Here is a 25,739-nt window from a genome sequence, read left to right as displayed (position 1 = left end):
ACGGTGGGAGAGAGAGCAGAGCTTGGGCTGTGGCGTTAACAATAGCAGGCCCAGTTCATATTGACCTGTATATCTCCAGACCTCAGTGGATGAGGTCTAGGGAGATTCTCAATCATCCAAGCTGTGGTTGTCCCAAAGGTGCTTTTTTCCAAAAGGCAACTGGACTTTCTTGTTCTTTTTTTTTTTCTTGAAAACTTTTCATTTCTTATCCAAGAAGCTTCTTCAGTTCAAAGAAATGTTTTCTTTCTTTATTTATTGATTTATAAATTTTATTGGTTTTTAAAACATAAATCACATAATAGTCGGTTAACAGTGTGTTTGCTTGGTTTACATTTGTAAGGGAAGATCATTAACAATTGATTTCTATAATTCGTAATCCACATATTCCAACAAATGTCTCTTTTTCTCTTAAATATTCTCTCTGGTGGGTCCTGTCATTTATATTCTAAATTTTCATTTAATATTTTCACAATATGAATCAGAGAGTTTTTCCGTCTATTTTTCCCCGACCAATTGTACAATTTATTCCAGATTTCATAATAATCTGTTTCACTCTTATCCTTGAGTTCTAATGTCAACCTATCCATTTCCGCACAGGATAAAATCTTATTTATTACTTCTTCTTCTGAGGGTGTCTCATTATCCTTCCATCTCTGTGCAAAGGCTAATCTTGCTGCTGTTAGCATGTGTAATAATAGGTATAGGGATCCTTTATGGTACCTAACCTTAGTGATACCCAGCAGAAAGAGTTCTGGTTTTAGCTCAATGTTCTGCATTAGTATCTTTTCTAGCCACTGTTTTATCAAATGCCCAAATGTTTGTACTTTTGAACATTCCCACCACATATGATAGTAGGTCCCTAGTGATTCTTTACATTTCCAAAATTAAAGAAATGTTTTCAAGGGGAAAAGCGCAGTTGCCTTTTGGAAAAGCACCTTTGGGTCAAAGGGTGATGCCAAACCACCCCTGCCCATTAGCCATTGCCTGCCTCGCAGGATTCGTTGTAAACTTACCGCAGGGACCTCTCCAGCTTCCTTGGGAGAAGGGGGGGGGACTCTCACCTTGCTTGCCAAAGAAGAGCAAATGCCATTTTTGGCCAAGGGCAGCAGAGTCTGCCATGCTGGCTGTGGAGTCGAGATAGGTTTTGTCCATCTGTGAAGTGCGATAAACGCAAACGGCTTCACGCTGTCCAGATAGGAACCGTTGTTTCCTTTTGGGGGGAGGCAGAAATGCTGGAAGTGTCTCTCTTTTCATTTTCGATGCCGGCGGCCAGTTCTGGTTGCATCAGGAGCAAAACAAGCAGATTGAATCGTGAGATGAATTGGTGGGTTTTATTTTCTGGTGGAACCATCCTATAATTTCCAGAATTCCCGAGGCGATGCTATGGCATTGGTGAGTTTTCTGTGCTAAGCTATTCGTTCTCCCTAACCTTGCAGGAGTCTTACCCATCTTCGTCGCCAATATGGTTTGTGGAATCAGATGACCCCAACTTGACTTCAGTGCTGGAGCGATTAGAGGATATTAAAAGCAATACTTTGGTAAGGAAAAATCCATCCTTGAGCTTTCTTTAATCTGAAGGGGGCCTCGGGTTCGAATCTCAAAAGGGTTCAGTTTTCAATAGCGTTCAACTCGGAGAGCTCACCCTCCATCCAGCAAAGCCCTTCGCAAAATAACAATGATCTCATCTGGTCAATAATGTATTTTAATTACTAACACCAGAGCTAAATAACATTCACAAATCCTTCAGCAACTGCAAGTCAGGAAATGAATAAATGCTGCTTCGAGGTGGGAAACCTGCCTGCAGTGTGCTACAGAAGGAAACTATTTTTGCGAACAAACCTAGACAGGGTTATTATTTTGATTTAGGATCCCGGCGTTCTGCACATGCAGGAGAAAGCAGGGAGGGAAATCTCTCTTTCCAAACATCGTTTCCAGCACCTTGAAGGCCCAGTAGGTAGAAATTTGGAAAAAGAACAGCTTCCTTCTCTTACTCTTATCGCTGTCCTGCAGCAGGCTGGATCCTGGCTTCGAATGCCGGCTTCTGTTTTCCCTTTTGTCTTTAGTCATGCTGCAGTTCTCTTTTTTATGGGCAAACTTAATTGTCTCCCCGCTGGCACTTAGAATCCATTTTTAATGTTTGTCTGTGCAGCAATTGGATTTTTGAATTGCTTTCCCTAAGCCAGCTGCCAAAGGTTTTATTTTCAGAGGCTGGAGAATCATTGACTAATTCCAAGAACTGGCCGCCTGTGGAAAGCTAGTACAGGCCAGTCCTCAACTTACGACCACAGATGTTCTGTTGCTAAGCAAAATGGTTATTAAGCGAGTCACGCCTACTTTTTCGCCCAGCGTATCGCTGCAGCTGTTAAGTGAATCGCTAGCCGTTAAGCAAACCCAGCAAATTTTGCTTGCTGCGAAGGTCGCAGATAGGAATCATGTGACCCCAGAGCTCTTGAACCGTCATAAATCCTTGCCGTGCACCCAAATTATGATCACGGGACCGTGAAGATCGTGTGACGGTCAGAAGTGTAAGGATCAAGTCGTAAGCCACTTTTTCCCGCGCTGTTGTAAACTTTGAACAGTCGCTAAATGAATGGTTGTAAGTAAGTCAAGGAACTAAAGAGAAGGCTTCTGGATCAGGTTTGATGTCTTGATTTTTCGTGCACTCTGGCATGAATTTTGATCAGAGGAGGGGGTGGATCAGGGCTTTCTCTGCCCATTTTGCTAGAATAATTGGAACAGAGCAAACTGTTTCCAGGGGAATTTAGTGAGGGCTAAAGATCTAACACTAATAAGAAAAGTACTGGATATTTCCTTGATCCCTGGATTTGTTAGTAGAGACCGCTCGCCTTTGTCTCATAACTCAAGGAAAACCAGCGTCCCTTGTGGGACATGAGCTGAAGAAGCAGAAGACCCCCCAACCAGTGTGGAATGGGACAACTCGCTGCAGCCAACTCACCACACCCAACTTGCCGCGGAACAATTTAATAATTTAAAATAAATTTTAAAAAATGATTTGAATTTACATCATTCCCATTTCATTCTGTCCCTCCTTTTACATCCTTCCTTAAAGGATTCTGTTCCACCATTTCTTTGATATTAGTGTAACTCTTGAAGCAAGTTTGTCCCATCTTGAGTTGGCCATGACGAGCTGGCCGTGTTGAATTGTCCTAGACCCAACCATGGAGGCCTCTTTAAATCTCCTTTTTTTCCCCCGCAGCTTCTCCAGCAGCTGAAGCGATTGATCTGTGACCTCTGCCGACTCTACAACCTTCCCCAGCATCCGGATGTCGAAATGTTAGATCAGCCCTTGCCATCTGGCCAGGTAAGGAAGGCCCTGTTGAAAGGGCTTGAGGACACAGGACTGAAAGTCCTGCCAAGCGGGCAGATGACTGCAGAGTTTCATCCCAGGGTGTGAGAGAGGTGACTCAGAAGCCTGTCATTGCTGGCCAGAGGAGTGGCTGTTTGAGGGATGCTCCGCGGTGGCTGTCCGTGCAGGCCAGGCGTTTGTTGACACACCTAGAAGCTCTTGGCTTCCTTGCTCAAGTCATCTTCGTGGAGAAGGCAGTTTGTTTAGTTGATGAGGATCTTTTATTGTGTTCTAGAATGGAACGACCGAAGAGGCGACATCAGAAGAGGAAGAGGAGGAAGATATGGGTGAAGTAGGTGGTCTTGCTTGCAGCCTGCTCTTCTCTTTATTTTTGCTTCTGGATCATTATCTGTCCAGAAAACGAAGGTGGGAAGGTCTAAGGAAGTCATCGGAGGTCAGTGCTCCGACCTAATGCTCTCCAGATGTTCTGGATTCTAGCCAGCAATGAGAGTCCCTCACATCTAGAAAGCATCAACTTGTCTTCCGTATGGTTCCACCTCTTAGAGAGCCCCTTTGTTTGAACCAGTCGGATCTTCTTCCAAAGCTGGCCTGGTCTGGATCAGTCCAGATTAACAGAATAAAAAGAGTTGGAAGGGACCTTGGAGGCCTTCTAGTCCAACCCCCTGCTCAGGCAGGAAACCCTATACCATTTCAGACAGATGGTTGTCCAATTTCGTTGACCAATCTCTTCTTAAAAACCTCCAGTGATGGAGCACCCACAGCTTCTGGAGGCTGGTTGTTCCACTGGTTAATTGTTCTAACTGTCAGGAAGTTTCTCCTTAGTTCCAGGTTGCTTCTCTCCTTGATTAGTTTCCATCCGTTGCTTGTCCTGCCTTCGGATGCTTTGGAGAATATGTGGCACCCCCCTCTTCGTTGTGGCAGCCCCTCCAATATTGGAACACTGCTATCATATTCCCCCTAGTTCTTCTTTTCATTAAACTACCCAGTCCAGATCTTCTGTAATCTTCATGCTCCCTTCCGCTGCACCAGTTGTGGCATTGTAAGCCTTGCCTGTTCCTATCCTAAAGTCTTCCTGTAGCCTCTCCTGGCTGAGAAACAGGCGTGATCCACGCAAACTGCCAGACGGCTGGCGTGTTCCTGAGCTTCTGCTTTCCAGCACTCTGCAATCTTGCCTTGTAGGACATTGATCTGGATCATTATGACATGAAGGAAGAAGGGCCTGCCGAAGGGAAGAAATCCGAGGATGAGGGCATCGAGAAGGAGAATCTGGCCATTCTGGAAAAAATCCGAAAGAATCAAAGGGAGGATCACCTAAACGTAAGTGCTTGGTAGGTGCGAGGACAGGAATCCATTAGAAAGTTTACTGCGTTTCACCTATGAAAGAAACGAAAGCGGAAGGAGGGCGTTAGAGGCACCCCAGGCCTTTTCGCTGGCCTTGAATTCATGTTATTTTAGACTTTTGAAGGATCACCTTGAAATGGCCTGTATTGAAGGTAGACCTCAATTTATGGCCACAATTGAGGCTGGAACTTCCATGGCTAAGCCACGTGGTCATTGAGTGAGTTGCACCCAATTTTACCTCTCCCCCCCCCCCCAAGTCATTAAGTGTATCCTGCATTGATTTTGCTAGTTGGAAGCCTCTTAGGAAGATCCTAGATTAGGGCTCTCCAAAACTGGCAACTTTACAATTTGTGGACTTCAATTTTCAGAATTCTTCAGCCAGCCTGGCTGGCTGAGGAATTCTGGGAGTTGAAGTCCACAAGTCTTAAAATTTGGTGAGCCTGGGAGACAAAAACCCATCATAAATACCTGCCTGTTGCTAAGCACCTCAGTTTTGATTATGTGACCATGGGGACATCGTGGCAGTTGTACGTGTGAAAAAAGATCCCTTTTTTCAGTGCTGTCATAACTTAAAATGGTTATTAAATAATGGTTGTAAATCGAGGTATATGGTATTTTTATTTTGCATTTTATTTGCGTAGATTATATCTGTTTTTCTCCCTTTTTCTGTCTGCAGGGTGCAGTTTCTGGATCTGTCCAAGCATCGGATCGACTAATGAAAGAGCTCAGGGATATATATCGGTCACAAAGTTTTAAGACAGGTAAGTGTTTTTTGTTTTTTTTTCTAATGGAGCAAATAATGTGATACCTTACAGTATAGGCATAATTTCTTTTGGTTAAGCATAACTATGGCTGCGATTCCTAGCCTGCTTAATCGAGTCCATAAAGTCCATGGGAAGCTTTTAAAGAGAACAGGCGTAGATTTTCACCGCCAATCTGTAAACATCTGGAATTATATATGTGTTATATTTGTGTGTAAGAGATACGATATTTAGATGATGCTGGGCGTTTGTTTGTTTTTATCCAGCTGTGCTATCAGAATGTGATTTCTAAGTGAATTATCTCTCTTTGGTGCCCTTTTTTCAAAAGATGCTTTTTTTAAAATTAAAAAAAGCTCACTTTTCCTTGTCTTGAAATGAAAACATTTTTTTTTTTTACACCTTCTCAAAATACCACAGGTGACATGGCAAAGAGACGTCAGGAGGCCTGGCTATTTGCGTACTTCAGAGAAAGTGCTAATGAGGGCAGGTTGCGAAGCCCTTTGGACTTACTGCTCCAGACCTGGGTCTCAATTAAGTTCAGTAGCACCTGCTTGGCCTTCAGAAGGCATGGTGTGAGAGACGGTCCTTTTTTTAGCTGAAAATTATGTTTTTTCGGGAACATGTTTTTTTGGGTTTTTTTGCAAAAAAAGCCCGAAAGTAAGAAAAATGAATTCATTCTCCCCGCTTGCAATTTTTTCTTTTCCACTGATCGTTTCATCTGCTTAACTGAGCAGAAGGCTTCCTAGTGTGTCTTCAGAAAACAGTGCTTGCCTTGGTCTCCTCTCGTATTTGTTGCTTATACAGGTATCCCGTGACTTAACAACAGTTCATTTAGTGACGTTCGAAGTTACAACGGCACTGAAAAAAGTGACTTACGACTGTTTTTCACACTTAACGAACGACGGTTGCAGCATCCACGTGATCAAAATTCGGGCACTTGGCAATTGACTCGCATTTATGACGGTCGCAGTGTCCCGGGGTCATGTGACCATCCCCTTTTGCGCCGTCACAAGCAAAGTCAGTGGGGAAAGCCAGATTCACTTAACAACCGTGCTACTAACTTAGCAACTGCAATTATTCACTTAACAAGAAGAAAGGTCGTAAAATGGGGCAAAACTCACTTAAGAAATGTCTCCCTTAGCAGCAGACAAATCAAGGACTACCTGTAGTAGCCTTTCCTACCTCTGGATACCCAATGAGCAAGAATGCTTGCTGTAATTGGATTTGGACGAGGGGATAGATGGGGAAATCTTCAAATTTGCAGATGACACCAAGCTGGCAGGAATGGCCAACACTCCAGAAGACAGGCTTAGGATACAGGAGGATCTGGACAGACTTAAACACTTGGGCGCTATCTAACAAAATGAAATTCAGTGGTGAAAAAAGCAAGGGTCTACATTTAGGCAAGAAAAACCAAATGCGCAGGTATAGTATAGGGGGTACCTTGCTCAATAGTAGTGACTGTGAGAGGGACCTTGGAGTCCTAGTGGACAATCACTTAAATAGGAGCCAGCCATGTGCTGCAGCTGCCAAAAAGGCCAACACAGTGCTAGGCTGCATTAACAGAGGGATAGAATCAAGATCACGTGAAGTGTTAATATCACTTTACAATGCCTTGGTAAGGCCACACTTGGAATACTGCCTCCAGTTTTGGTCACCGCAGTGCAAAAAAGATGCTGAGACTCTAGAAAGAGTGCAGAGAAGAGCAACAAAGATGATCAGGGGACTGGAGGCTAAAGCATATAAGGAACGGTTGCTGGAATTGGGTATGTCTAGTTTAACGAAGAGAAGGACGAGGGGGGACATGATAGCAGTGTTCCAATATCTCAGGGGCTGCCACAAAGAAGAGGGAGTCAAGCTATTCTCCAAAGCACCTGAAGGCAGGACAAGAAGCAATGGATGGAAACTAACCAAAGAGAGAAGCAACCTGGAACTAAGAAGAGATTTCCTGACAGTTAGAACAATTAACCAGTGGAACCACCTGCCTCCAGAAGCGGTGAATGCTCCAACACTGGAAGTTTTCAAGAAGAGACCGGACAGCCATTTGTCCGAAATGGTATAGGGTTTCCTGCCTGAGCAGGGGGTTGGACTCGATGACCTCCAAGGTCCCTTCCAACTTTATTATTATTATCATTATTATTATTATCATTATCATTATCATTATCATTATCATTATCATTATCATTATCATTATTATTATTATTATTATTATTATTATTATTATTATTATTATTATTATTATTATTATTATACAGTAATAAAGCACTGGGTAAATTCAGTTTTTATGCCTACAATGAATTGTAAGGATCAGAATGCTGCAGGGTGGTGTTCTTTGTTTCTTTTTAAAAATTCTACGTCCATCTTTTCCACTGGTTAAAGAGCTGCATCCTGGACTGCTAGTTTAAAAAAAAACAAAAAAAAAAACAACCAACCAAATTGCAAAGCTTCCTCCCACAGAATCCTTCCGTCCTGTTCACGGATGTACTGGAAAGCTTTTTAAGGACTGGCGTGACATGGAACCATCTGTCCTCCTGGGCGATGGCAGCTCTTGGCTGACCTTGACGAAGCTAAGCAGGGTTGACCTGCTTAATGTTTGGTTGGGAAACGTCCAGAGATGAAGCCACCCTTATGGTGCAGATGACAATGGAGATTGTCAGTCATCCAGGTCGCGGTTGCCCCGCAGGTGCTTTTTCAAAAGGCAACTGGACTTCCTTTGTTTTTGTTTTTCTTGAAGACTCTTCACTTCTCCTCCCAGAAGCTTCTTCCGTTCAGAAGAAAGGAAGAAGCTTCTTGGATGAGAAGCGAAACGTCTTCAAGGGGGGAAAAAAGTCCCAAAGAAAGTCCTGCTGCCTTTTGGAAAAGCACCTTTGGGATACGGAGCAGATGCTTAGCATCGAAATGGTGGAACCGTTGAGTACCCCCCACGGGGTCTGCGTCTGTTTATGTTTTCATACTCGTGCAAGTGTCTTTTGTTCAGAGAACCTGTCCTTGAATACAAAGTAGGGGGGATTCATGGAGATATTGAAAAGTCCTTGATATTAAAAAAAAAAAAAACTTCCGTGGACCAAGTTGGCTTGTTTTGAAACTTAGTGAAGTTCCCAGCCCCATTCCAAACCCTGATCATCTAATCAAGTGCTTCTTTTTTCCATTCCCCCCTTACAGGGATTTATTCAGTGGAACTTGTGAATGACAGCCTATATGAGTGGCATGTGAAACTTCTAAAGTAAGTCTGCTTGCCTTCCCCTCTGCCCTGTACTGTGACGAGAGCAAGGGTTGACACTCTGCAAAAACTCAGATCTGAGACTTATACACACACACACACACACACACACACACACACACACACACACACACCTGGGAAAGTCTACTCTCTTGCTGCATTTTTTACTTTGTCAGCCAAATAGCAACATCTCTTTACTGGAGAATTAATCCCCTCCAGAGGTGCCGAGACTACAGGTACCCCTTGAGTTAACGACCGTAATGGAGCCAGCCCATCACGGTTGCAAACTGAGTCAGTCGTGGGATTGACCCAGTTTTGTGACCTATTTTGCAGCTGTTGTTAAGTTGAAGTAATGGTTCGCTATGGGCTGGTTATGGCTAAAAAAAAACACAAAGTATAAACGCTGGTGTGGGGCAAAACTTGTAGACTGTGGTGTTGTGATCCAGGGATGTTGCTGAGTGTCTAAAATGTGGTCACATGACCGTGGGAGGGGGCAGCCATCGGAATTTCAAACCTGAGTGGTAAGCTATTCCCAGGGAAGTCTGCCGTAACTTCGGTTGCTAAGCAACCGGTCGTAAGTCAAGGACTACTCCTATAGGTCCCAGAATTCTTTCTTAATTCCAATATCTCGGAAGAGTTGCTTATCCTTTGCATGGCATCCAGAATTCGTTTGAGCCCTTAATTATGGGCAAGTCACTCCCTAGGGCAGGGGTGGGGACCCTTGGCTCTTTTATGACTTGTGGACTTCAACTCCCAGAATTCCTGAGCCAGCCGGATGGCTGGCTCAGGAATTCTGGGAGTTGAAGTCCACAAGTCATAAAAGAGCCAAGGGTCCCCATCCCTGTCCTAGGGAGATGGGTTGTGCCTTGAAGAGAGCATGTGAGATAAGAAGAAGGGTTGGTCAGCCATCCTTTGGCCTTGCAATTCAATTATTCCATCTCTTCTGCTTCCTTTCTCTCTCATAACCACGTCCAGGGTCGATCCTGACAGCCCGTTACACAGCGATCTCCAAGTCTTGAAAGAAAAAGAAGGCGTGGAATATATTTTGCTCAACTTCTCTTTTAAGGTAGGAAGGAAAGAGGAAGCAATTCACCAGTGCAAGACTGTTTCTTTTACTCAACGTATTCTCACCACTCTGGGGAGTCAACCGTCTTTCCCAAGATAGAGGCTAATGCTTCTCTCTTTATTTGTTTCAGGATAATTTCCCTTTTGACCCTCCGTTTGTAAGAGTGGTCTCTCCAGTGCTCAGTGGAGGGTAGGTTCATTTTTTTTAAAAAAAAATCATTATTCAAGAATTACAAATCTGATATTTCAGCCATTATTCAGGAATTACAAATCTGATGTTTGTCTTGTGTTCTGGACACTTAATTGGTGCAGCTTTTTCAAGAGAGTAGTAAGAGAAATACAGGTAGACCTATTATCTAAGGTTGGGTGTCAAGAACCCTTTTTTCTGTCCTCATTCCTGGAACTGGACTGTCAGCAGTCAGTCTATTTTCCTTTGAGTGTAAAATATTTGCACGTGAGGTGTTAAGGGGATTCCTGCTCTAACTGGGGAGATATGAGCAAGAATCAAAAGGGTTAGAATTTGAATGTTTATCAAGATTTCCTGAGCCTCTTAGAGAGTATAGCAAAGTGCGCTGTGAAAAATGCCCCACATGAAAATGAGATGGTTGTCACAAAAGGCAATATCGAAATACCGTAATTGCACGGTGCTTACCGTATTTATCTTCTATAACTGCCTTTCTGCTAAATTATTCTCGTGGCAGCGCCGATTCCCAAACTGTTTGCAGCTCCAGAACTGATTTTACAGCTTTTGATGGTCTCAGTTTCCAAACTGTCACCTGTGGAATGGACATGGTACAAACACAGAGACAAAAAAAAAAGGAGGGGGGGAGATTTTTCAAATTACTTTAGAGCCTTTGGCTCCTGTCTCCGTAAGTTTAACTAAGGAAGTTTGTGTTTAAATGTGACTTTTAACTACTCATTTTGGAGGTAGCTAATATAGACTGGTATAAAATCTCGCCTCCCACTCCCTCTATAGATTGGGGGGGGATTACTCATTTTAATATTAATTTTAATGTTTTAGCTTTTAATGTCTGGTGTTTTAATGCTATAATGGTTTTATTCTGTTAGTTAGGGTGTTGTCAGCTGCCTAGAGATGGGCGGCATACAAATTTTAATACCTAAATAAAGAGCTATTGGAGATGTTCTCAGTGTGCTTTTTATATGTCTCAGGTACGTTCTGGGTGGAGGTGCCCTTTGTATGGAACTTCTAACTAAACAGGTAAATGCAGGGCTGGAGGGTGGCTGCCCATGGTGGAATTATCACCTGACCTTTATGTCCTGGTGGGCTTTGACATGACCACAACACGTGGTTGTTAAGGGAATTGTGCCCGAGTTTATAATCTTTTTTTTTTTTTTTGCCATGGTTGTTAAATGAATCACTGAAGTTTGGCTTGTTGGGAGCTACCTAGAAAGGTCCCAAGTGGAGATCACGTGACCCCGGGAAGCTGCAACCGTTGTGAATGCATGCTGGTTGCCAAGGGTGCAAATTTTGACCCCATGCTCAGAGGGAATGCCATGGCAGTCCTAAAGAATTGGTTGCAAGTCCCTTTTTTCAGTGCTGTTGTAACTGAATGGTTGCCAAACAAAGGTGGTATCGTAAGTCAAGGGCTGCCTGTACATAACTTTGTGGTTACCCCTGACTCTGGAGGACTTCCCTTCACCTTCTTCCTCTCTCCCCTGGACCCTCCCCTGTGGTTTTTAGGGTTGGAGCAGCGCCTATTCCACAGAATCGGTCATCATGCAGATTAATGCCACGTTAGTCAAAGGAAAAGCCAGAATACAATTTGGGGCAAATAAGGTAAGCGACATCGGTGTGTGTTCCCAGCTGTTGAAGTCTTCAGTTTGTCTGTTTCGCTGCAAACCAGTTGGCTTGAAAAGCAGGGGATCATTTGATCACCTAATGGCCAGGTTTTAAAGCAAATCCATTTAATCGAAATACGATTGGAAGTTCTTCTCCCAGATTGCATACCAGGGTTTCTCAATCTTGGCCCCTTCTAGATGTATGGGCTTCAACTCCCAGAATTCCCCAGCCAGCTGTGCATGGCCAGGAGTGAGTTAGGAAGCCACATAAATTTTCTAAATAAAATGAATAAAAAATCTCCTGGGTAAATGAAACAGTGGTGCACTTGGTACCTGTCGCTAGCTTCTTTTAAAGCCCAGCATTGTTGGGGACCCAGTCAATGTGGTGTGTAAAGCATGGTTTACATCTTAAGGTGTATTGATTGAACTGGTGCATTTGCAGTTTATCCTAAAAGCCTAGTTAGATTTTGTCTTAGCACAGCATGAATATTTCTGTATAAATCTCTGTCCACCATCTCAAACCTCTTCTTTGTGCAAGCTGATTTTGTCTCCTTAGAAGGGAAACATAAGCATTTAAAGCCATTCTCTCTCTTCCAGACCCAATACAATCTAGCGAGAGCACAGCAGTCTTATAAATCTCTAGTACAGTTACATGAGAAAAATGGTATGTATGGTATGTATGTAAAACCCATAGTTTTGTAAGTATAACATCAGAAGACCCTGGGGATGCTGCAATTGTCCTAAGAGTGAAAAATGGTCATAAGTCACTTTTTTCAGGACCGTTGTAACTTTGAATGGTCACTAAATGAATTGCTGGAAGTCGGGGACTACCTATAATTGGGCCCTGGGACAATCATTCATTATTTTCTGCTTCAGATTCAGATCCATTGTGTTGAGTACTCGGTGGAGCTGGAAATAAAAAGTGTATTTGTTTTGCTCCTAATTTGTTCCCACGTGCTACACACAACCCTATAAGCCATATACAAACATGGATCTTTTTTACACAGAGACTTCTATCTGCAGCCTTTTTATGTTTCAGAGACCCAGAAATGTGGTGGACCAGTGTCCTTCAGTGGGTTTTCAAGGCATACATCTCGGCATGCATTTTAGACTTCAGGGATACTATATGAAATTATTGTAAAGCATAAAAGTGTCTTGTTTACCATTGTTCCTGCATATTTGTCAATGTGTAATTATTTGCTTCTTCCAGGTTGGTTCACACCTCCAAAAGAAGATGGATAATACTGAGGGCCATACTTACATTTGGACCAATATCAGTGAAAGATTTTATTTCCATGCAAACTCAAGCTATAAAGGCCCCATAACAGCTCATAAATACATTGGTGGATATCCAGTATAAATCACAGCCATACTGTTCTGCTCATTGGACAAGTATTTTGAACAGAACAATACTTTCCTATATTTTCCCAATGGATTGAGCATACCTGTATTTTAGTACTGAATCCCTCACACTGGGTTCTTGGTTTACTAAAATTTCCTATCGACTTTTCTATGCACTTCAGGGTTTTTTATTTTCTCCAGAATGGACTGCAGAGGATTGCAATATATTTTATTTAAAGTCAACCAAGAGGAATAAAGTTAGTTTAATAATGTGTTGTAGAGTTTTCAGATGTTGTAAAACCAATCTCTCTTTTTCCAGGCTTAAAATTTGAGAACGTTTGTAGAATTTCTAATTTGAACGGTGATATGGGAGAAAGTTTGCAATGTGAAAGAATTAAAATGTGGTTTTTTTGTGGCTGTCTTGAGGTTAGAATTCCTTAGTTTCAGCACAGCCAGGCTGTGCCAATAAAACTTTGCAACGGGTCAATATCTACTAGGTTGCTGAGCTGTTCTGATAATTTTTGACTCTAGTTCTTCTTCTCAAGAACGAACCCTAGGTATAAAGCTTGAAAATTTATTTAAAATTCTAGAAAGCCTCTTTACAAGTTCAGTTCCATTAACGGGTTGTTGCAATCATTTGTAGATAATGAACTTAAAAAGCAATGAGCAAAAGTCAAGACACTCCTTATTTTTTTAAGAAGACCAATTTTTAAAAAAAACAAAAGCCACGGAATTCCCAGGAAAATCTTGATTCAGATTGGTGTTTTCTTTTAAATGTCACCATTGTCATGACCATGGATTTTGTTCAGAAAATAATTCTTTTCCTTTTTTAGAAGACCAATTTGGATTGGAAACTGCTGTGAGCCAGTAACAGCTTTATTATTGCCTTACCTTTAAAAAAAAAAAAGCAGGTGTTTTAATTTTTTAGAGCTGAATTTGGGGTCACTTTCTTTATTCATTGGAATTACATTAAAGGAATTAGCATTTTTCTTTCCAAGACCAAAAATGCCTCGGTTCTCCCATGTTCCACCATTTTCACCTCCAAACGTACATCTGTACTTTCTTTGATACCCAAAAGATGATCACAGATGCTGGACTTCAGTTTGAAAGACAAGATTTAAAGACTTCTGCCTGGTGGAACTTTATTTCCTATGATCTTTTGAAGACGTTCTCCAGATGATTTCCAGGATTTTGGCTTACTCGGTTGTACATATTGTTGCTATCGAAATGTCTTAGCCGCCTTAAAACAGAGGACAAATTCTATGAGTTTCCCATAGCTCATTTGAAAACCTGAGGCTAATATTTTGGATACCTAATCAAATTGTTTAATATTTCTAATGGACTAGCACAATGACAGGTGCACACACTCGACTTCTCTATTTTTATTTTATTGGGAGTTTCATTTTAAAAAAAAATTCGGAAACTTAGCAGTGTACAATAATCTGTAAACTTGCATCAAGTTTATGAATAAATGAACCATTTTAAGCATTCTGTTACTGCAATGTTTCTGGAAGAGCCATTTTTGGGGGGGACTTGAATGTGATCTTAAGTTAGTGTAAATATCAACAGTGTTAAAAAGTTGGACTGATTTTGAATTTTTAGTAATGGTAAAAGACAAAAAAGTTCCTGGTACATGATAGTAATTGGAAGCTCAACTATTTCCAGGGACTCCTTGACTTGCGAACAGAATTTCTGTTGGTAAGCAAGGTGGTTAAGTAAGTCACATCTGATTTTGCAACGTTTTGTTGTTAAGCAAAATCTATTTCACTTATTTGCTAAGTGAAACATTTGCTCCATTTTACAACCTTTCTTGCCCCAGTTGTTAAGTGAATCACTGCACTTATTAGTAACACGGTTGTTAAGTGACTCTCGCTTCCTCATTGATTTTGCTGGTCAGAAGGTCACAAAAAGGGGATCACATGACCCCAGGACATTGCAACCGTCATAAATGGGGATGCTGCAATGGTCATAACTGTGAAAAATGGTCATAAGTCAGTTTTTCAGAGCCGTTGTAACTTGGAATGGTCACTAAATGAACACTTGTAAGTCGACTATCTGCACTATTCTATGGTCTCCCGACCACAAGCTGAATTCATAGAGATAGGAAAAAATAGTATAAAGGTCGACAGACTTCCGGGTCCCCCGAGTCCCATTTTGCGCTTCGTAGTGTACGGGTAAGCAGTGCTCACCATAGAGATGCCGGAGGATAGAGCGGCTATCCTTGATCACTAGAGGCCGAGGGACGGTTTCCGGTCTCTTTCCCCGCGCGTCGATCTCCACGGCAACGGAAAGCGTCGCGTCGTCGATGACGTCAGCAGCGCGCCGGAGCTTCCGGGACCCTCCGCTGGTGCTTTTCCGGGGGGCTCGCGCGGCCTGCCGTTGTCATGGAGCCCGATCCCAAAGGCGGCTACGTGCTGAGCAGCCTCGCCGAGGTGGTGGAGCGGATCCTCGGCTTCCTGCCCACCAAGGCGCTCCTGCGGGCGGCCTGGTGAGCAGCCCGAGGGCCGCCGGGGGGCAAGGGCGCGCCCGGGCCGCGAACGGACCCGGAGGAGCGACGGGAGAGGAGCCGGCCCTCGAAGGGAGGGGGAGGGGGAGGGGGCTGGTGGTCGTAGCCACGGAGGGAAGGGGGGAGCGGGCAGGGGAAGGTGAGAAAATGGCGGTCGCAGCGGAGGCAGGCAGAAGTCCGAAGGGAGCAGCTGACATCCCTGGGAGGGGGCTTCAGAGGAGGAGGAGGGCCCCGTCGGCTGCAGTTGCCCCCCCAAATACAGTGATTGGTCAAGTTTGGCCTGGCTGTACTCGCTTTGCGACTTGGAGGCTGGACACGCACACAAACATCCATCATCTATCTATCATCTATTTACCTACCTACCTATCTTATCTATCATCAAATTTCTATCTATCCATCCACCTACCCAGTGTGGCAAACCTACCCAATACTCCTGCCTCCTCTTTTCCACACAGCAATAATTCACTGAGGTAGGTTGGACAAAGGGAGAGGGACTGGTCCAAAGAAGCCCATTGTAGAAAGCGAGGAAAAATCACTTTGTCGGACTTGGCAGATCTGTTATGATAGCCATTCTGAAAACCAAGTAGTTTTACATTTCCTGTAGAGTTGATTTCCTGGTCTGATCTGGAGGCTGACACTTGAACTGAGACCGGCCAAAGTCTCCTAGCCAGCTTCCCTGCCTAAAGAAAGACTAGGACTTAGAGTCCACTGTACTGGCTGTCGGGAAGACTTTTCTGACTGTAAGAGCCACCAAACACTCCAGCTACGTGAAGTTTAAAATAGTTGGGAATGGTGTATAGATTTGCAGCCAAAGAACGTGGATTAGCTGGAAGAGGGCTAAGACAGAGTTAAAACAGAGGCCCCCATTCCCACTCCAATTCTCAGGAGTTGTCCTAAGGACGTGATCATGTGTGGCCTTGAAGGCTCTCCACTGTGGCCTGGGAGTAATAGATTGTAAAGTGTTAATACCATTTTACAAGGCCTTGGTAAGGCCACACTTGGAATACTGCATCCAGTTTTGATCACCACGACGTAAAAAAGATGTTGAGACTCTAGAAAGAGTGCAGAGAAGAGCAACAAAGATGATTAAAGGCCTGGAGGCTAAAACATATGAAGAACGGTTGCAGGAATTGTGTATGTCTAGTTTAATGAGAAGGACGAGGGGGTGACATGATAGCAGCCTTCCAGTATCTCAGGGGCTGCCCCAAAGAAGAGGGAGTCAACTTATTCTCCAAAGCGCCTGAAGGCAGGACAAGAAGCAACGAATGGAAACTAATCAGGGAGAGAAGCAACTTGGAACTAAGGAGAAATTTCCTGACAGTTAGAACAATTAACCAGTGGAACAACCTGCCTCCAGAAGCGGTGAATGCTCCAATACTGGAAGTTTTTAAGAAGAGACTGGACAGCCATTTGTCCGAAATGGTATAGGGTTTCCTGCCTGAGCAGGGGGTTGGACTAGATGACCTCCAAGGTCCCTTCCAACTTTATTATTATTATTATTATTATTATTATTATTATTATTATTATTATTATTATTATCTCTGTTACAGTGTGTGCCAGCTGTGGCGGGAGTGTTCCCGCAGAATCCTGCGAACGCAGCAGAGCATCACCTGGGTCTCTGCCCTGGAACCAGGCCCATCCAATACCCATGTCCTGGTCCACGTGTTAGCTGAAGACATTGAGGTAAGCGGTTTGGGCAGATTGGCAGAAGCAGGTCCTTTGGCTGTTGTTGAGGTTCATTCTCTAAATCAGCATTTCTCAACCTTCGCAACATTAAGCTGTTTGGACTTCAATTCCCAGAATTCCTCAGCCAACAGGTATAAGTATCCAGGTTTACTTAGAAATTTTATAGAAATTAGGCGGGAGTTCTTACTTTCCTGGTATTCTTAAGATTGCAGCTCTGAATGAAACCTATTTGTTAAATGATCACATATTGAATATGTTTTTCTAAACAAAATAGTGATTGTTAAGAAACAATCTTGGACTGTAATTTTATCTTTTTTCAGTGGCTTAAGCCAAGAAGCAGCTAAGCTTATTCAAGTTTTATTGGGTTCTAGGAGAAGAAATATCTGTAACTCAGGCTGAACTGTGGAGTCCTTGGTGCTCTTTGAGCTTGGTTATTTTCTTCTAGACCAGGAGCCTGCAACCTTGACAACTTTAAGACTTGTGGACTTCAGCTCCCAGAATTCTGGGAGCTGAAGTCCACAAGTCTTAAAGTTGTCAAGGTTGCAGACCCCTGGTGTAGACATTTCATTACCCAATAAGTAACATCTTATGATCACCAGCAGAGCACCAGCAACAGCAGCAGAGCGCTGATGATGTTACCTAGTTGGATAATGAAATGTCTGCAAGAAAACAACCAAGCTTAGGAAGCACCAAGGGCCCCAAGTTGTATTTGGAGTTGTGCTTGTTTTTTCCTGCGCAGGAAAAGTTCCTGATGTGCATCCATCATGTTGTGCTTTGCTTTTACATTACAGAAAGTTCAAGTCCTCCCTCAGACAGTGTTGTATATAATAGCAGACGCAGAGACGTTCAGTGAAAACAGAGAGTTTTGCGTCTATGGTCTGAAGAAAGGTAGGTGGCCAGCAAGACTGTTCTTCCCTCGTCAATGAGCTGTCCTTTTAGTCATTGATTTATACATGTGGGACAAGGGAACAGTCCTCTGATTAGATGGTTTGGGTTCTGTAGATAAAATGGTAGCCTTGAATGGAGCTCTCTGCTCTGTTGTGACTTGGTTAAACAACCTTAGTGAAGTAATGTACGGCAGTAACAAAGAGTGTTGATGTGGGTCTATAGTTGATCTAAGTCACTGAACTCTTTAATATGTTAGAATTTCTTGTTATTGGCCAGTTGCAGGAGCACGAAAGTATACTGCTGGAAAAATCCTATAGAGCAGTATTTTTTTCAAACTTGGCAACTTTAAGGTATGGACTTCAACTCCCAGAATTCTGGGACTTCAATTTTCTCAGAGCTGGGGAATTCTGGGAGTTAAGTCCACACCTCTCAAAGTTGTCAAATTTGGAAAGCATTGAGGCAGGGGTTACCTTGATCCACTCCATGGATGACCTTGGGAGCGGACAGCTAGAAGAGGTTGCTGCTGCTACTTTACAAACTTTTTATAAGGTAGCCTTAAGAACTTTGAAAATAACAAGGTCTTTTTTGTCCGTGCATTTGGAAAAGTACAGTTAAATTCCCGAAGGATAGATTAGATCAGTGATGGCGAACCTTTTAGAGATCGAGTGCCCAAAGCCCGCTCTGCCCCCTGGCCCGCCCCCCTGGCCCACCCCCACCCCAGCTCTGCCCCCACTCTGCCCTGCCCCGCCTGCCCGCAAGTCCACCCACCACCTCCATGGCCCGCCGCAGATCGCCCAGGGGCCTAGCAGTGCCATGGCGGCCACACCCTCCGCCCATGCCCCGCAGCATCAACTACGAGCGATGGGACATGAGGGCGGAGTCTTGTCCCAGCTGCCCGGCTGCCATGTCCTTGGCTGCGCTGCTCTGCGCGGGCCGCGTCTGGGAGCGACTCTACTCTGGGGTGGCTGCTGGTGAGGGGGCCACGGGGAGGTAGGGCTGGGGTGACGGCACGCGTGCCCACAGAGAGGGCTCCGAGTGCTGCCTTTGGCACGTATGCCATAGGCTCGCCACCACTGGGTTAGATTATGCAAACCACCCTTCCTTGCAACAAACACAGATTGATAGGGGGGAATGTTTGCAGCTGAGTGTTGAAACAAGGGGTCCTTGTTGCTCTCTGAGCTTGGTGATTGTCTGGCAGACGTTTCATTACCCAGACTAGGTAACACCATCAGTGCAAATACAAATCTCATTTTCATTTCTTGTCACTTTGTTCCTGTTAAAAGCTTCCCCCAGTGACCCATGAATTATCCAAAAACCTATTCCTGAAAATTGTGAAGACTTACCAGTGATGGATGTGGGACTTTCAAGCAGCTCTCCTTATTCCTAGGAATCTCCATGTTTACTGCAGCAGCTAAAATACTTTGAAAAACTGGATGCTGCCTCCAAAGTTATTATTGATCCTGCAGGAACTTGGACTAACCATTTTTTGTTGTGATTACAGCACGGCGAAGATACAGTAAAGAAATCGCCGCTGCCCTGGAAAACCTGCTGCCCACGCGATGCCAGGTGCTTGGACTTGTGACACCTGGAGTTGTAGGTAAGGAGAACCACCTCAACAAAATAAGCTCCCGGAGTTTTTCCCTCGGTGTGGCTATACATCCAAACCGGTCTTTGCACCTGCTTCAAAGAGGCAGCATTCTGTAAAGTTAATTGCAAATAAACTTCGAATTTGGACTTCTGATTAGAATGGAAACCGTTCCCAGGTGCTCACAAGTCCCGGGGCCTAGCGGATCCCCAGTTCTCCCTCGGGTTTGGCTCAAATGAACTGAAAGGAGTGTAATTTTGAATGGCTTCACATTCACAGTTGCTTTGGAAGTGATGTGGTGCCAAGCAGATCAGGTTACTAAGCAATAATCAAGTGGGTGAGTACTTCCACTTCGGAAGTTGTAATCTTATTATCTCTGGGTGGTTGTTCAAATCTTCATGTTCTTCCTCTGAATTCAGAGCGACAAAAATTGTCAGGTATGCCAGTCGGGGATTCTGGCAGATACTGTGTAACCCAGGGGGTCTTCAAACTTGGCCCTTTGATGACTTGTGGACGTCAACTCCCAGAATTCCTCAGCCAGGCACGCGTGCCTGGCTGAGGAATTCTGGGAGTTGACGTCCACAAGTCATAAAAGGGCCAAGTTTGAAGACCCCTGGTGTAACCCATGTTTAAAAGGCCAGGCTCTCCAAACCCTGTTAAAAAGGTCTGTTTCAAAATACAAAAAGCAAAGTCTGCTTTTGTCCCCGTAGCTTCTTAGGACCTGAGAGGAGAAGGTACGTTAGATTTGCAACCCAAGTGTATTCTACAAACACTTGGAGAACCAGTTGAAACCTCAACAAATCCTACCGAACACTTTCAGATTGAGATCCTAAGAAGTTTTGCCTTTTCCCGCTTCCTTGTTCTCTAATTTTGTCTGGATGGCTCTTGAGATTTTTTTTTTTTTTGCATCCTGGTTACTTGAAACCCAGCGTAGCTGGAGGGCGACCCACGCCACCTGTGCTGTGCAGGTGAGCTCTGCTAACCTTAGCAAGGACATTACAAGTCACACCAGAGTTGGTTTGCTGAAGCTCTGGTGCCTGCCATCTGCAGGTAGTCCTCAACTTACAACGGTTCATTCAGTGACCGGTCAAAGTTACAGCGGCACTGAAATAAAAGCGACTTGTGTCTGTTTTTCACACTTTAGGACCACTGCAGTATCCCCATAGTCACGTGATCAAAATTTAGATGTTTGGCAACTGACTCCTATTTACAACGGATGTCAGCGTCTCAAGGTCACCTGATCCACTTTTGTGACCTCCTTACAAGCAAAGTCAACGGGGAAGTCAGATTCATTTCATAACCGTGTTACTAACTTAACAGCTGCCGTGATTCACTTAAGAACGGTGACAAGGAAAGTCGTAAAACTGTCTCGCTTAGCAGCAAAAGCTTTGAGCTCAATTGTGGTCGTAAGGGGAGGACTATCTGCAAACATACCGAAGAATAATAGGAAGGATGCTTCGGCCTTGAGTTGCCCAGGTTTTGCTTTATGCCAGTGATGGCGAACCTTTTAGAGAGCGAGTGCCACCCCACCTGCCCGCAGGGCCACTCACCGCCTCCAGGGCCCGCCGCAGATCGCCCAGGCAGCCCAGCAGCGCTCTGGCGGCCACACCCTCTGCCCGCGCCCTGCAGCATCAACTGCATGATGGGGTGTGAGGGCAGAGTCTTGTCTACGCTGCCTGGCTGCCATGTCTTTGGCTGCGCTGCTCCGCGTGGGCCACACTCGAGGGCGAGTCTCCAGGGGGGCTGCTGGTGGTGGGGTCGTGGGGGGAGGCAAGGCTGGGGCAACGGCACGTGTGCCCATAGGGAGGGCTCCAAGTGCCGCCTCTGGCAAGCGTGCCATAGGTTCCCCACCACTGCTTTATGCTCCTTGCAGAAAACGGGGAGCCTGTTTAAAAATGATGTTTGCAGTCTTGAAAAATGAGATTAACCCCTAACTGCTCTGAACGTCGCTTTTCAGTTACTCCCCAAGGCTCTGGCAGCCACCGTCCCTTAGAGGTCGAAGAGGGAGAGGCCGGCTTCGCCCTGCTCTTCCCCAAAATCGATGGGGTGAAGATTCAGACCTTCCATTTTTTTAAAGACCCGAAGAGGCAAACCATCAATGAAGAAGAGTTTGCTGAAGCAGGCAAGCCAAAGCCGGGTGGTTGTTTTGGGGCTCTTTTATAATAATAATAATAATAATAATAATAATGATAAAGTTGGAAGGGACCTCGGAGGTCATGTAGTCCAACCCCCTGCTCAGGCAGGAAACCCTATACCATTTCGGACAAATGGCTGTCCAGTCTCTTCTTAAAGACTTCCAGTGTTGGAGCATTCACCGCTTCTGGAGGCAGGTTGTTCCACTGGTTAATTGTTCTAACGGTCAGGAAGTTTCTCCTTAGTTCTAGGTTGCTTCGAACTCTTGCTATTTTTATTTTTATTTTTATTTATTATTATTATTATTATTATTATTATTATTATTATTATTATTATTATTATTATTATTATTATTATTATTATTATTATTATTATTATTATTTTTAAAGGCTGTCACAGTGTGGGATTTTAATTCCCAGTAGCAGTTCATGAGATTGTAAAAGCTGCTACCGCTGACCCTCCTAAGAGGAACATGGGCTTAACGGGTGCGTGGTGGGAATTGCTTCAAAGATCTTTTTCATGCTGTGTTGGAACGTTGCGATTTGTGATGTGATGTTTGGCTGAAAAGAACTTAGTGATTCTTTGAAGCGAATCGTATTTTCTAAGCCATCCTCCCATTCTTTCCATACTAATTTGATCTAGGGGTGAAGGCACCAAGCTAGAAACTGGCAAACTCCTCCTTCTCATCCTGCCTTAGGATGCAAGGCAATGGGTGGCTTTCGGCCAGTCACCAGGAGGCCGTGAGTTCTAATCCCACTTTAGGCATGAAAACCAGCTGGGTGACTTTAGGCCAATCACTGGGAGGGAGGGAGGGAGTTCTAGTCTTGCCTTAAGCATAAAAGCCGACTGGGTGACTTTGGACTGGTCAGGCTCTTTGAGCCCAACTCCTTTCACTGGGTTATTGTGGGGAAAGAGGAGGAGGAAGGTGTATTAGATATGTTTGTTGCCTTGAGTTCTTTATAAAAATAAATAATAAAGGCAAGGTACAAATAATATTTTTACACCCTTAACCACCAGACCCGACTAAGCCAGAGAGCAAAGATTCCCCCTCCAGAACAATAAACTTAAGCCAATTGTTTTGTTGTCCAACTTTGTGCATCTCCCTGCTAAAGCATAACTAGTCCCCGTAGTATTAAACAGGCTTTTTATAACGGGGAGGGAATGTAGAGTCCTTTTCTTTTTCTTCTAGCCATATAAGCAAGCAAGTCAGTGTGTTGTTTGCTGCTTTCCTTGCTGGGCTGCCTGTATTCTGACATGCAAAAGGTTAAAACTGCTGGTTAAGTTTGTCCAATGCGAAACGTATGATTAGAACCTTACCAAAACAAAAACAAAAAAAACCCCTCCAGGATTGCATACCAAACAGGTCAGAAATTTGCCAGAGGGCTGTTATGTTATTCTCTTGTGGGAATCTCTTCTTTTGATACGTGCCCGGCTGCTCTATCCCTTTAGGGAAAGTAGGTCAGAAAACGTAAACAGATGCAGCCCGTAAACTAAATGGCGGGTGACGTTTGGCATCTTGTCATTATTATCAGCAGAAAGCCAGAGATGAATATTTCTGTCCTCTCTCCTTTTTACTCCCATCAGGCCTTAAGAACAACCCCGATCTCAGAGCCGTGCTTCTCTTTGGCTACAACACCTGGAAGTCGGGATCGACACGGTTTCTCCGCCAAATTGTCAATCGCTTGAACGAAAAAAGCATCATCTTAGCGGGCGGATATGTAGAGAGCATCACATCCCTGACTTCAGAGAAGTGGGTATCGGCCGGGAGGTCCTCCGGGGCCTTTTTTGTATAGAGTTTATTAGTTTTTATAGGGTTAGGGATGAGGTGGGGTTGGGATTAGGGTTGGGATTTCGGTTAGGGTTAGGGTTGGGGTTGGGGTTTTTCCAAATAACATTTTCAATATTTAGCAAACAGCATAATGTCTGGGTACATGTATTTAACTAACAATAATATATATAGTTAATTATCATAAACAATATGTTAATTCATCACTCAATAGCCTTCTTTTTGCTAATATATATTCAAAATTACATATCACATTCCTTTCTCTCTGACTCGTTTTTCTAGCCGTTGATAGAAATTATCCCATGTTCTAAAGTACACTGAGTCTTCTTTAATCTTTAAAGTCAATCTATCTCTGCACACTCTAGAACAGTGATGGCGAACCTTTTAGAGACCGAGTGCCCAAACCGCAACCCCAAACCCACTTATTTATTGCAAAATGCCAGGGCCACATCAGCATTGTGGTTCCCTCAGGGAGGGTGGGGTGTGTGGCCCACTGGGTGGGCGTGGCCAGGGTGGTTACAGCAGACTGGGTGGATGTGGCCAGGTAGGCATGGCCACCTCGATGCTCTAACACCTCTACTCGAGCTTGCTAGCCGGCCATTTTGCCTGCTTTGTGCTGGACAGAGCTGCTACTCCGGGCAGCGGCAGCGGCCTAATGGACCTGCGCGAGCTGCTAGTGGCGGCAGTGCGTGTGCCCACAGAGAGGGCTCTGAGTGCCGCCTCTGGCACGCGTGCCATAGGTTCGCCACCACTGCTCTAGAATTTTCTTAATTAGTACTTCTTCAGTTGGTAAATTTTCAATTTTTCCAATATTGGGCAAATACAATTCTTGCTGCCGTTAATATGTGTAGTATTAGATATCTGCAATCTTTCTCATAATTAATGAAAAAAGCGTCATCTTAGCGGGCGGATACGTAGAGAGCATCACATCCCTGACTTCAGAGAAGTGGGTATCGGCCGGGGGGTCCTCTGGGGCCTTGCTTTGATAGGCTTCGGTTGTTACAGGATCCTCTTAGAGATCCCAGATGAGCCCAAAGTTTCTGTTGCAAAGCGAAACGGTCATTAAGGGAGTTTTGCCCCATTTTGCGACCTTTCTTGCCACAGTTGTTAAGTGAATCGCTGCAATTGTTAAGTTAGTAACCTGGTTGTTAAGTGAATCTGCTTGTCAGAAGGTTGCAAAAGGGGATCACGTGATCCCGGGACACTGCGACCGTCATAAATAGGAACCCGTTGCCAAGTATCTGAACTTTGATTGTGCGACCACGGGGATGCTGCAAGAGTCATAAGTGTGGAAATTGGTCATAAGTCACTTATGTACCTTCAAACAGTCACTAAATGAACAGATGTAAGTCAAGGACTCTATGCTTCCGTGAGGTTGGCTTTTATCTGTTTCTGAAAATCTCAGCTTCTCTGTTGTTTAGAGGCTGATAAAGTTGTTTTAAATTAAGAAAAGTATGTTGGATCAGGCCTTCCAGCTCATCATTATGGCCGGTTGCAGCCTTCCACAATCATGTGACTGCAATTTGCAATGTTTTTTGCCGGTTTCCAGCTTTTTTTTGTCTAGTTTCTGGCCAACCCCCCCCCCCATAAGAATACATTGATTTGCTTAATGGCCAACGGCATACGCTGGACAGCGATCACCACGTTCGCTTAACAACTGCCGCAAAAAAAGTCATAAAATGGGGTCCAGTCACACGAGTGCCTTAACGACTGTTATGACTTAACAAGGGAAAATCCAGGCTCCGTGACGGATGTAAATCGAGGACTACTTGTATATCTTCCATGTTTTTATTTCCTTTTCATGGGATGCCTGAAAATTTTTTCCTGATTGGGAGTCGGTCACTTTCATTCGCGTCCAGCCTTAAGGGAAGAAGAGGGATTTCTGTAACTGCTCCTACAGCCTGCCACTTTTAAAACGCTTCGTGTTCTGCCAAAGTTACCTCGTTGGCTTGTCTAAAATTAGAAGTGCTAATGATGTGTGTGTTACATCCCTTTCGTCATCTTTGTTTCCCCCCTGTTTGCACTTCTCTCCTTCTCTCCTTATTTGAGTTATTTCCTTTATGGAAGTTAGACGACACTCTTGCTCCTGAACTCACTAGCCCAGTGGTTCTCAACCTGTGGGTCGGGACCCCATTTGGGGTCGATCGACCATTTCATGGGGGTCGCCAAGCAAGGCTGTCTGCCATTTTTTTTGTCCGCCATTTTTTCCCCCTTTTCCGGCGGGTGCCTTACCTCCCTTGGGCTGGGCCAGCTGGTGGTCGGCCTGCTCCGTCTCTGCCGCTTGCCAGCTACGCCTCGG

The 25,739-nt window shown here is 44.3% G+C and overlaps 2 protein-coding genes across 2 annotated transcripts in view; both read left to right on the top strand.

The window, feature by feature from the left end:
• The first annotated feature begins 1,439 nt into the window (after positions 1 to 1,439).
• Positions 1,440 to 13,748, top strand: UBE2Q2 (ubiquitin conjugating enzyme E2 Q2). The gene is made up of 12 exons (XM_015830233.2): positions 1,440 to 1,538; positions 3,218 to 3,322; positions 3,603 to 3,659; positions 4,508 to 4,645; positions 5,346 to 5,430; positions 8,593 to 8,653; positions 9,626 to 9,716; positions 9,847 to 9,905; positions 10,886 to 10,934; positions 11,418 to 11,513; positions 12,113 to 12,179; positions 12,726 to 13,748. The coding sequence occupies exons 2-12, from the start codon at positions 3,293 to 3,295 to the stop codon at positions 12,755 to 12,757; spliced, it is 765 nt and encodes a 254-aa protein (XP_015685719.1). The 5' UTR covers positions 1,440 to 1,538; positions 3,218 to 3,292; the 3' UTR covers positions 12,758 to 13,748.
• Positions 13,749 to 15,191: 1,443 nt separating this feature from the next.
• FBXO22 (F-box protein 22) overlaps positions 15,192 to 25,739 on the top strand; it is an 11,458-nt gene continuing 910 nt past the window's right edge. The window contains exons 1-6 of the mRNA XM_015830217.1: positions 15,192 to 15,344; positions 16,913 to 17,045; positions 17,840 to 17,936; positions 19,438 to 19,533; positions 21,479 to 21,643; positions 23,239 to 23,404. Coding sequence (XP_015685703.1) covers positions 15,241 to 15,344; positions 16,913 to 17,045; positions 17,840 to 17,936; positions 19,438 to 19,533; positions 21,479 to 21,643; positions 23,239 to 23,404 — 761 coding nt within the window. The 5' untranslated portion in view covers positions 15,192 to 15,240. The remainder of the gene's footprint in view (positions 15,345 to 16,912; positions 17,046 to 17,839; positions 17,937 to 19,437; positions 19,534 to 21,478; positions 21,644 to 23,238; positions 23,405 to 25,739) is intronic.

The sequence above is a fragment of the Protobothrops mucrosquamatus genome, unplaced genomic scaffold (genome assembly GCF_001527695.2).
Source record: "Protobothrops mucrosquamatus isolate PMUCROS unplaced genomic scaffold, P.Mucros_1.0 scaffold_242, whole genome shotgun sequence".
NCBI classification, from domain to species: domain Eukaryota; kingdom Metazoa; phylum Chordata; class Lepidosauria; order Squamata; family Viperidae; genus Protobothrops; species Protobothrops mucrosquamatus.
This window is presented reverse-complemented; position numbering and strand designations above follow the sequence as displayed.

Coding starts and splice junctions, on each gene's coding strand:
- UBE2Q2 (XM_015830233.2), top strand. CDS start 3,293: ATGTTAGATCAGCCCTTGCCATCTGGCCAG. Junction 8,654..9,625: donor TGGCATGTGAAACTTCTAAA/GTAAGTCTGCTT, acceptor AACCACGTCCAG/GGTCGATCCTGACAGCCCGT. Junction 11,514..12,112: donor TACAATTTGGGGCAAATAAG/GTAAGCGACATC, acceptor TCTCTCTTCCAG/ACCCAATACAATCTAGCGAG.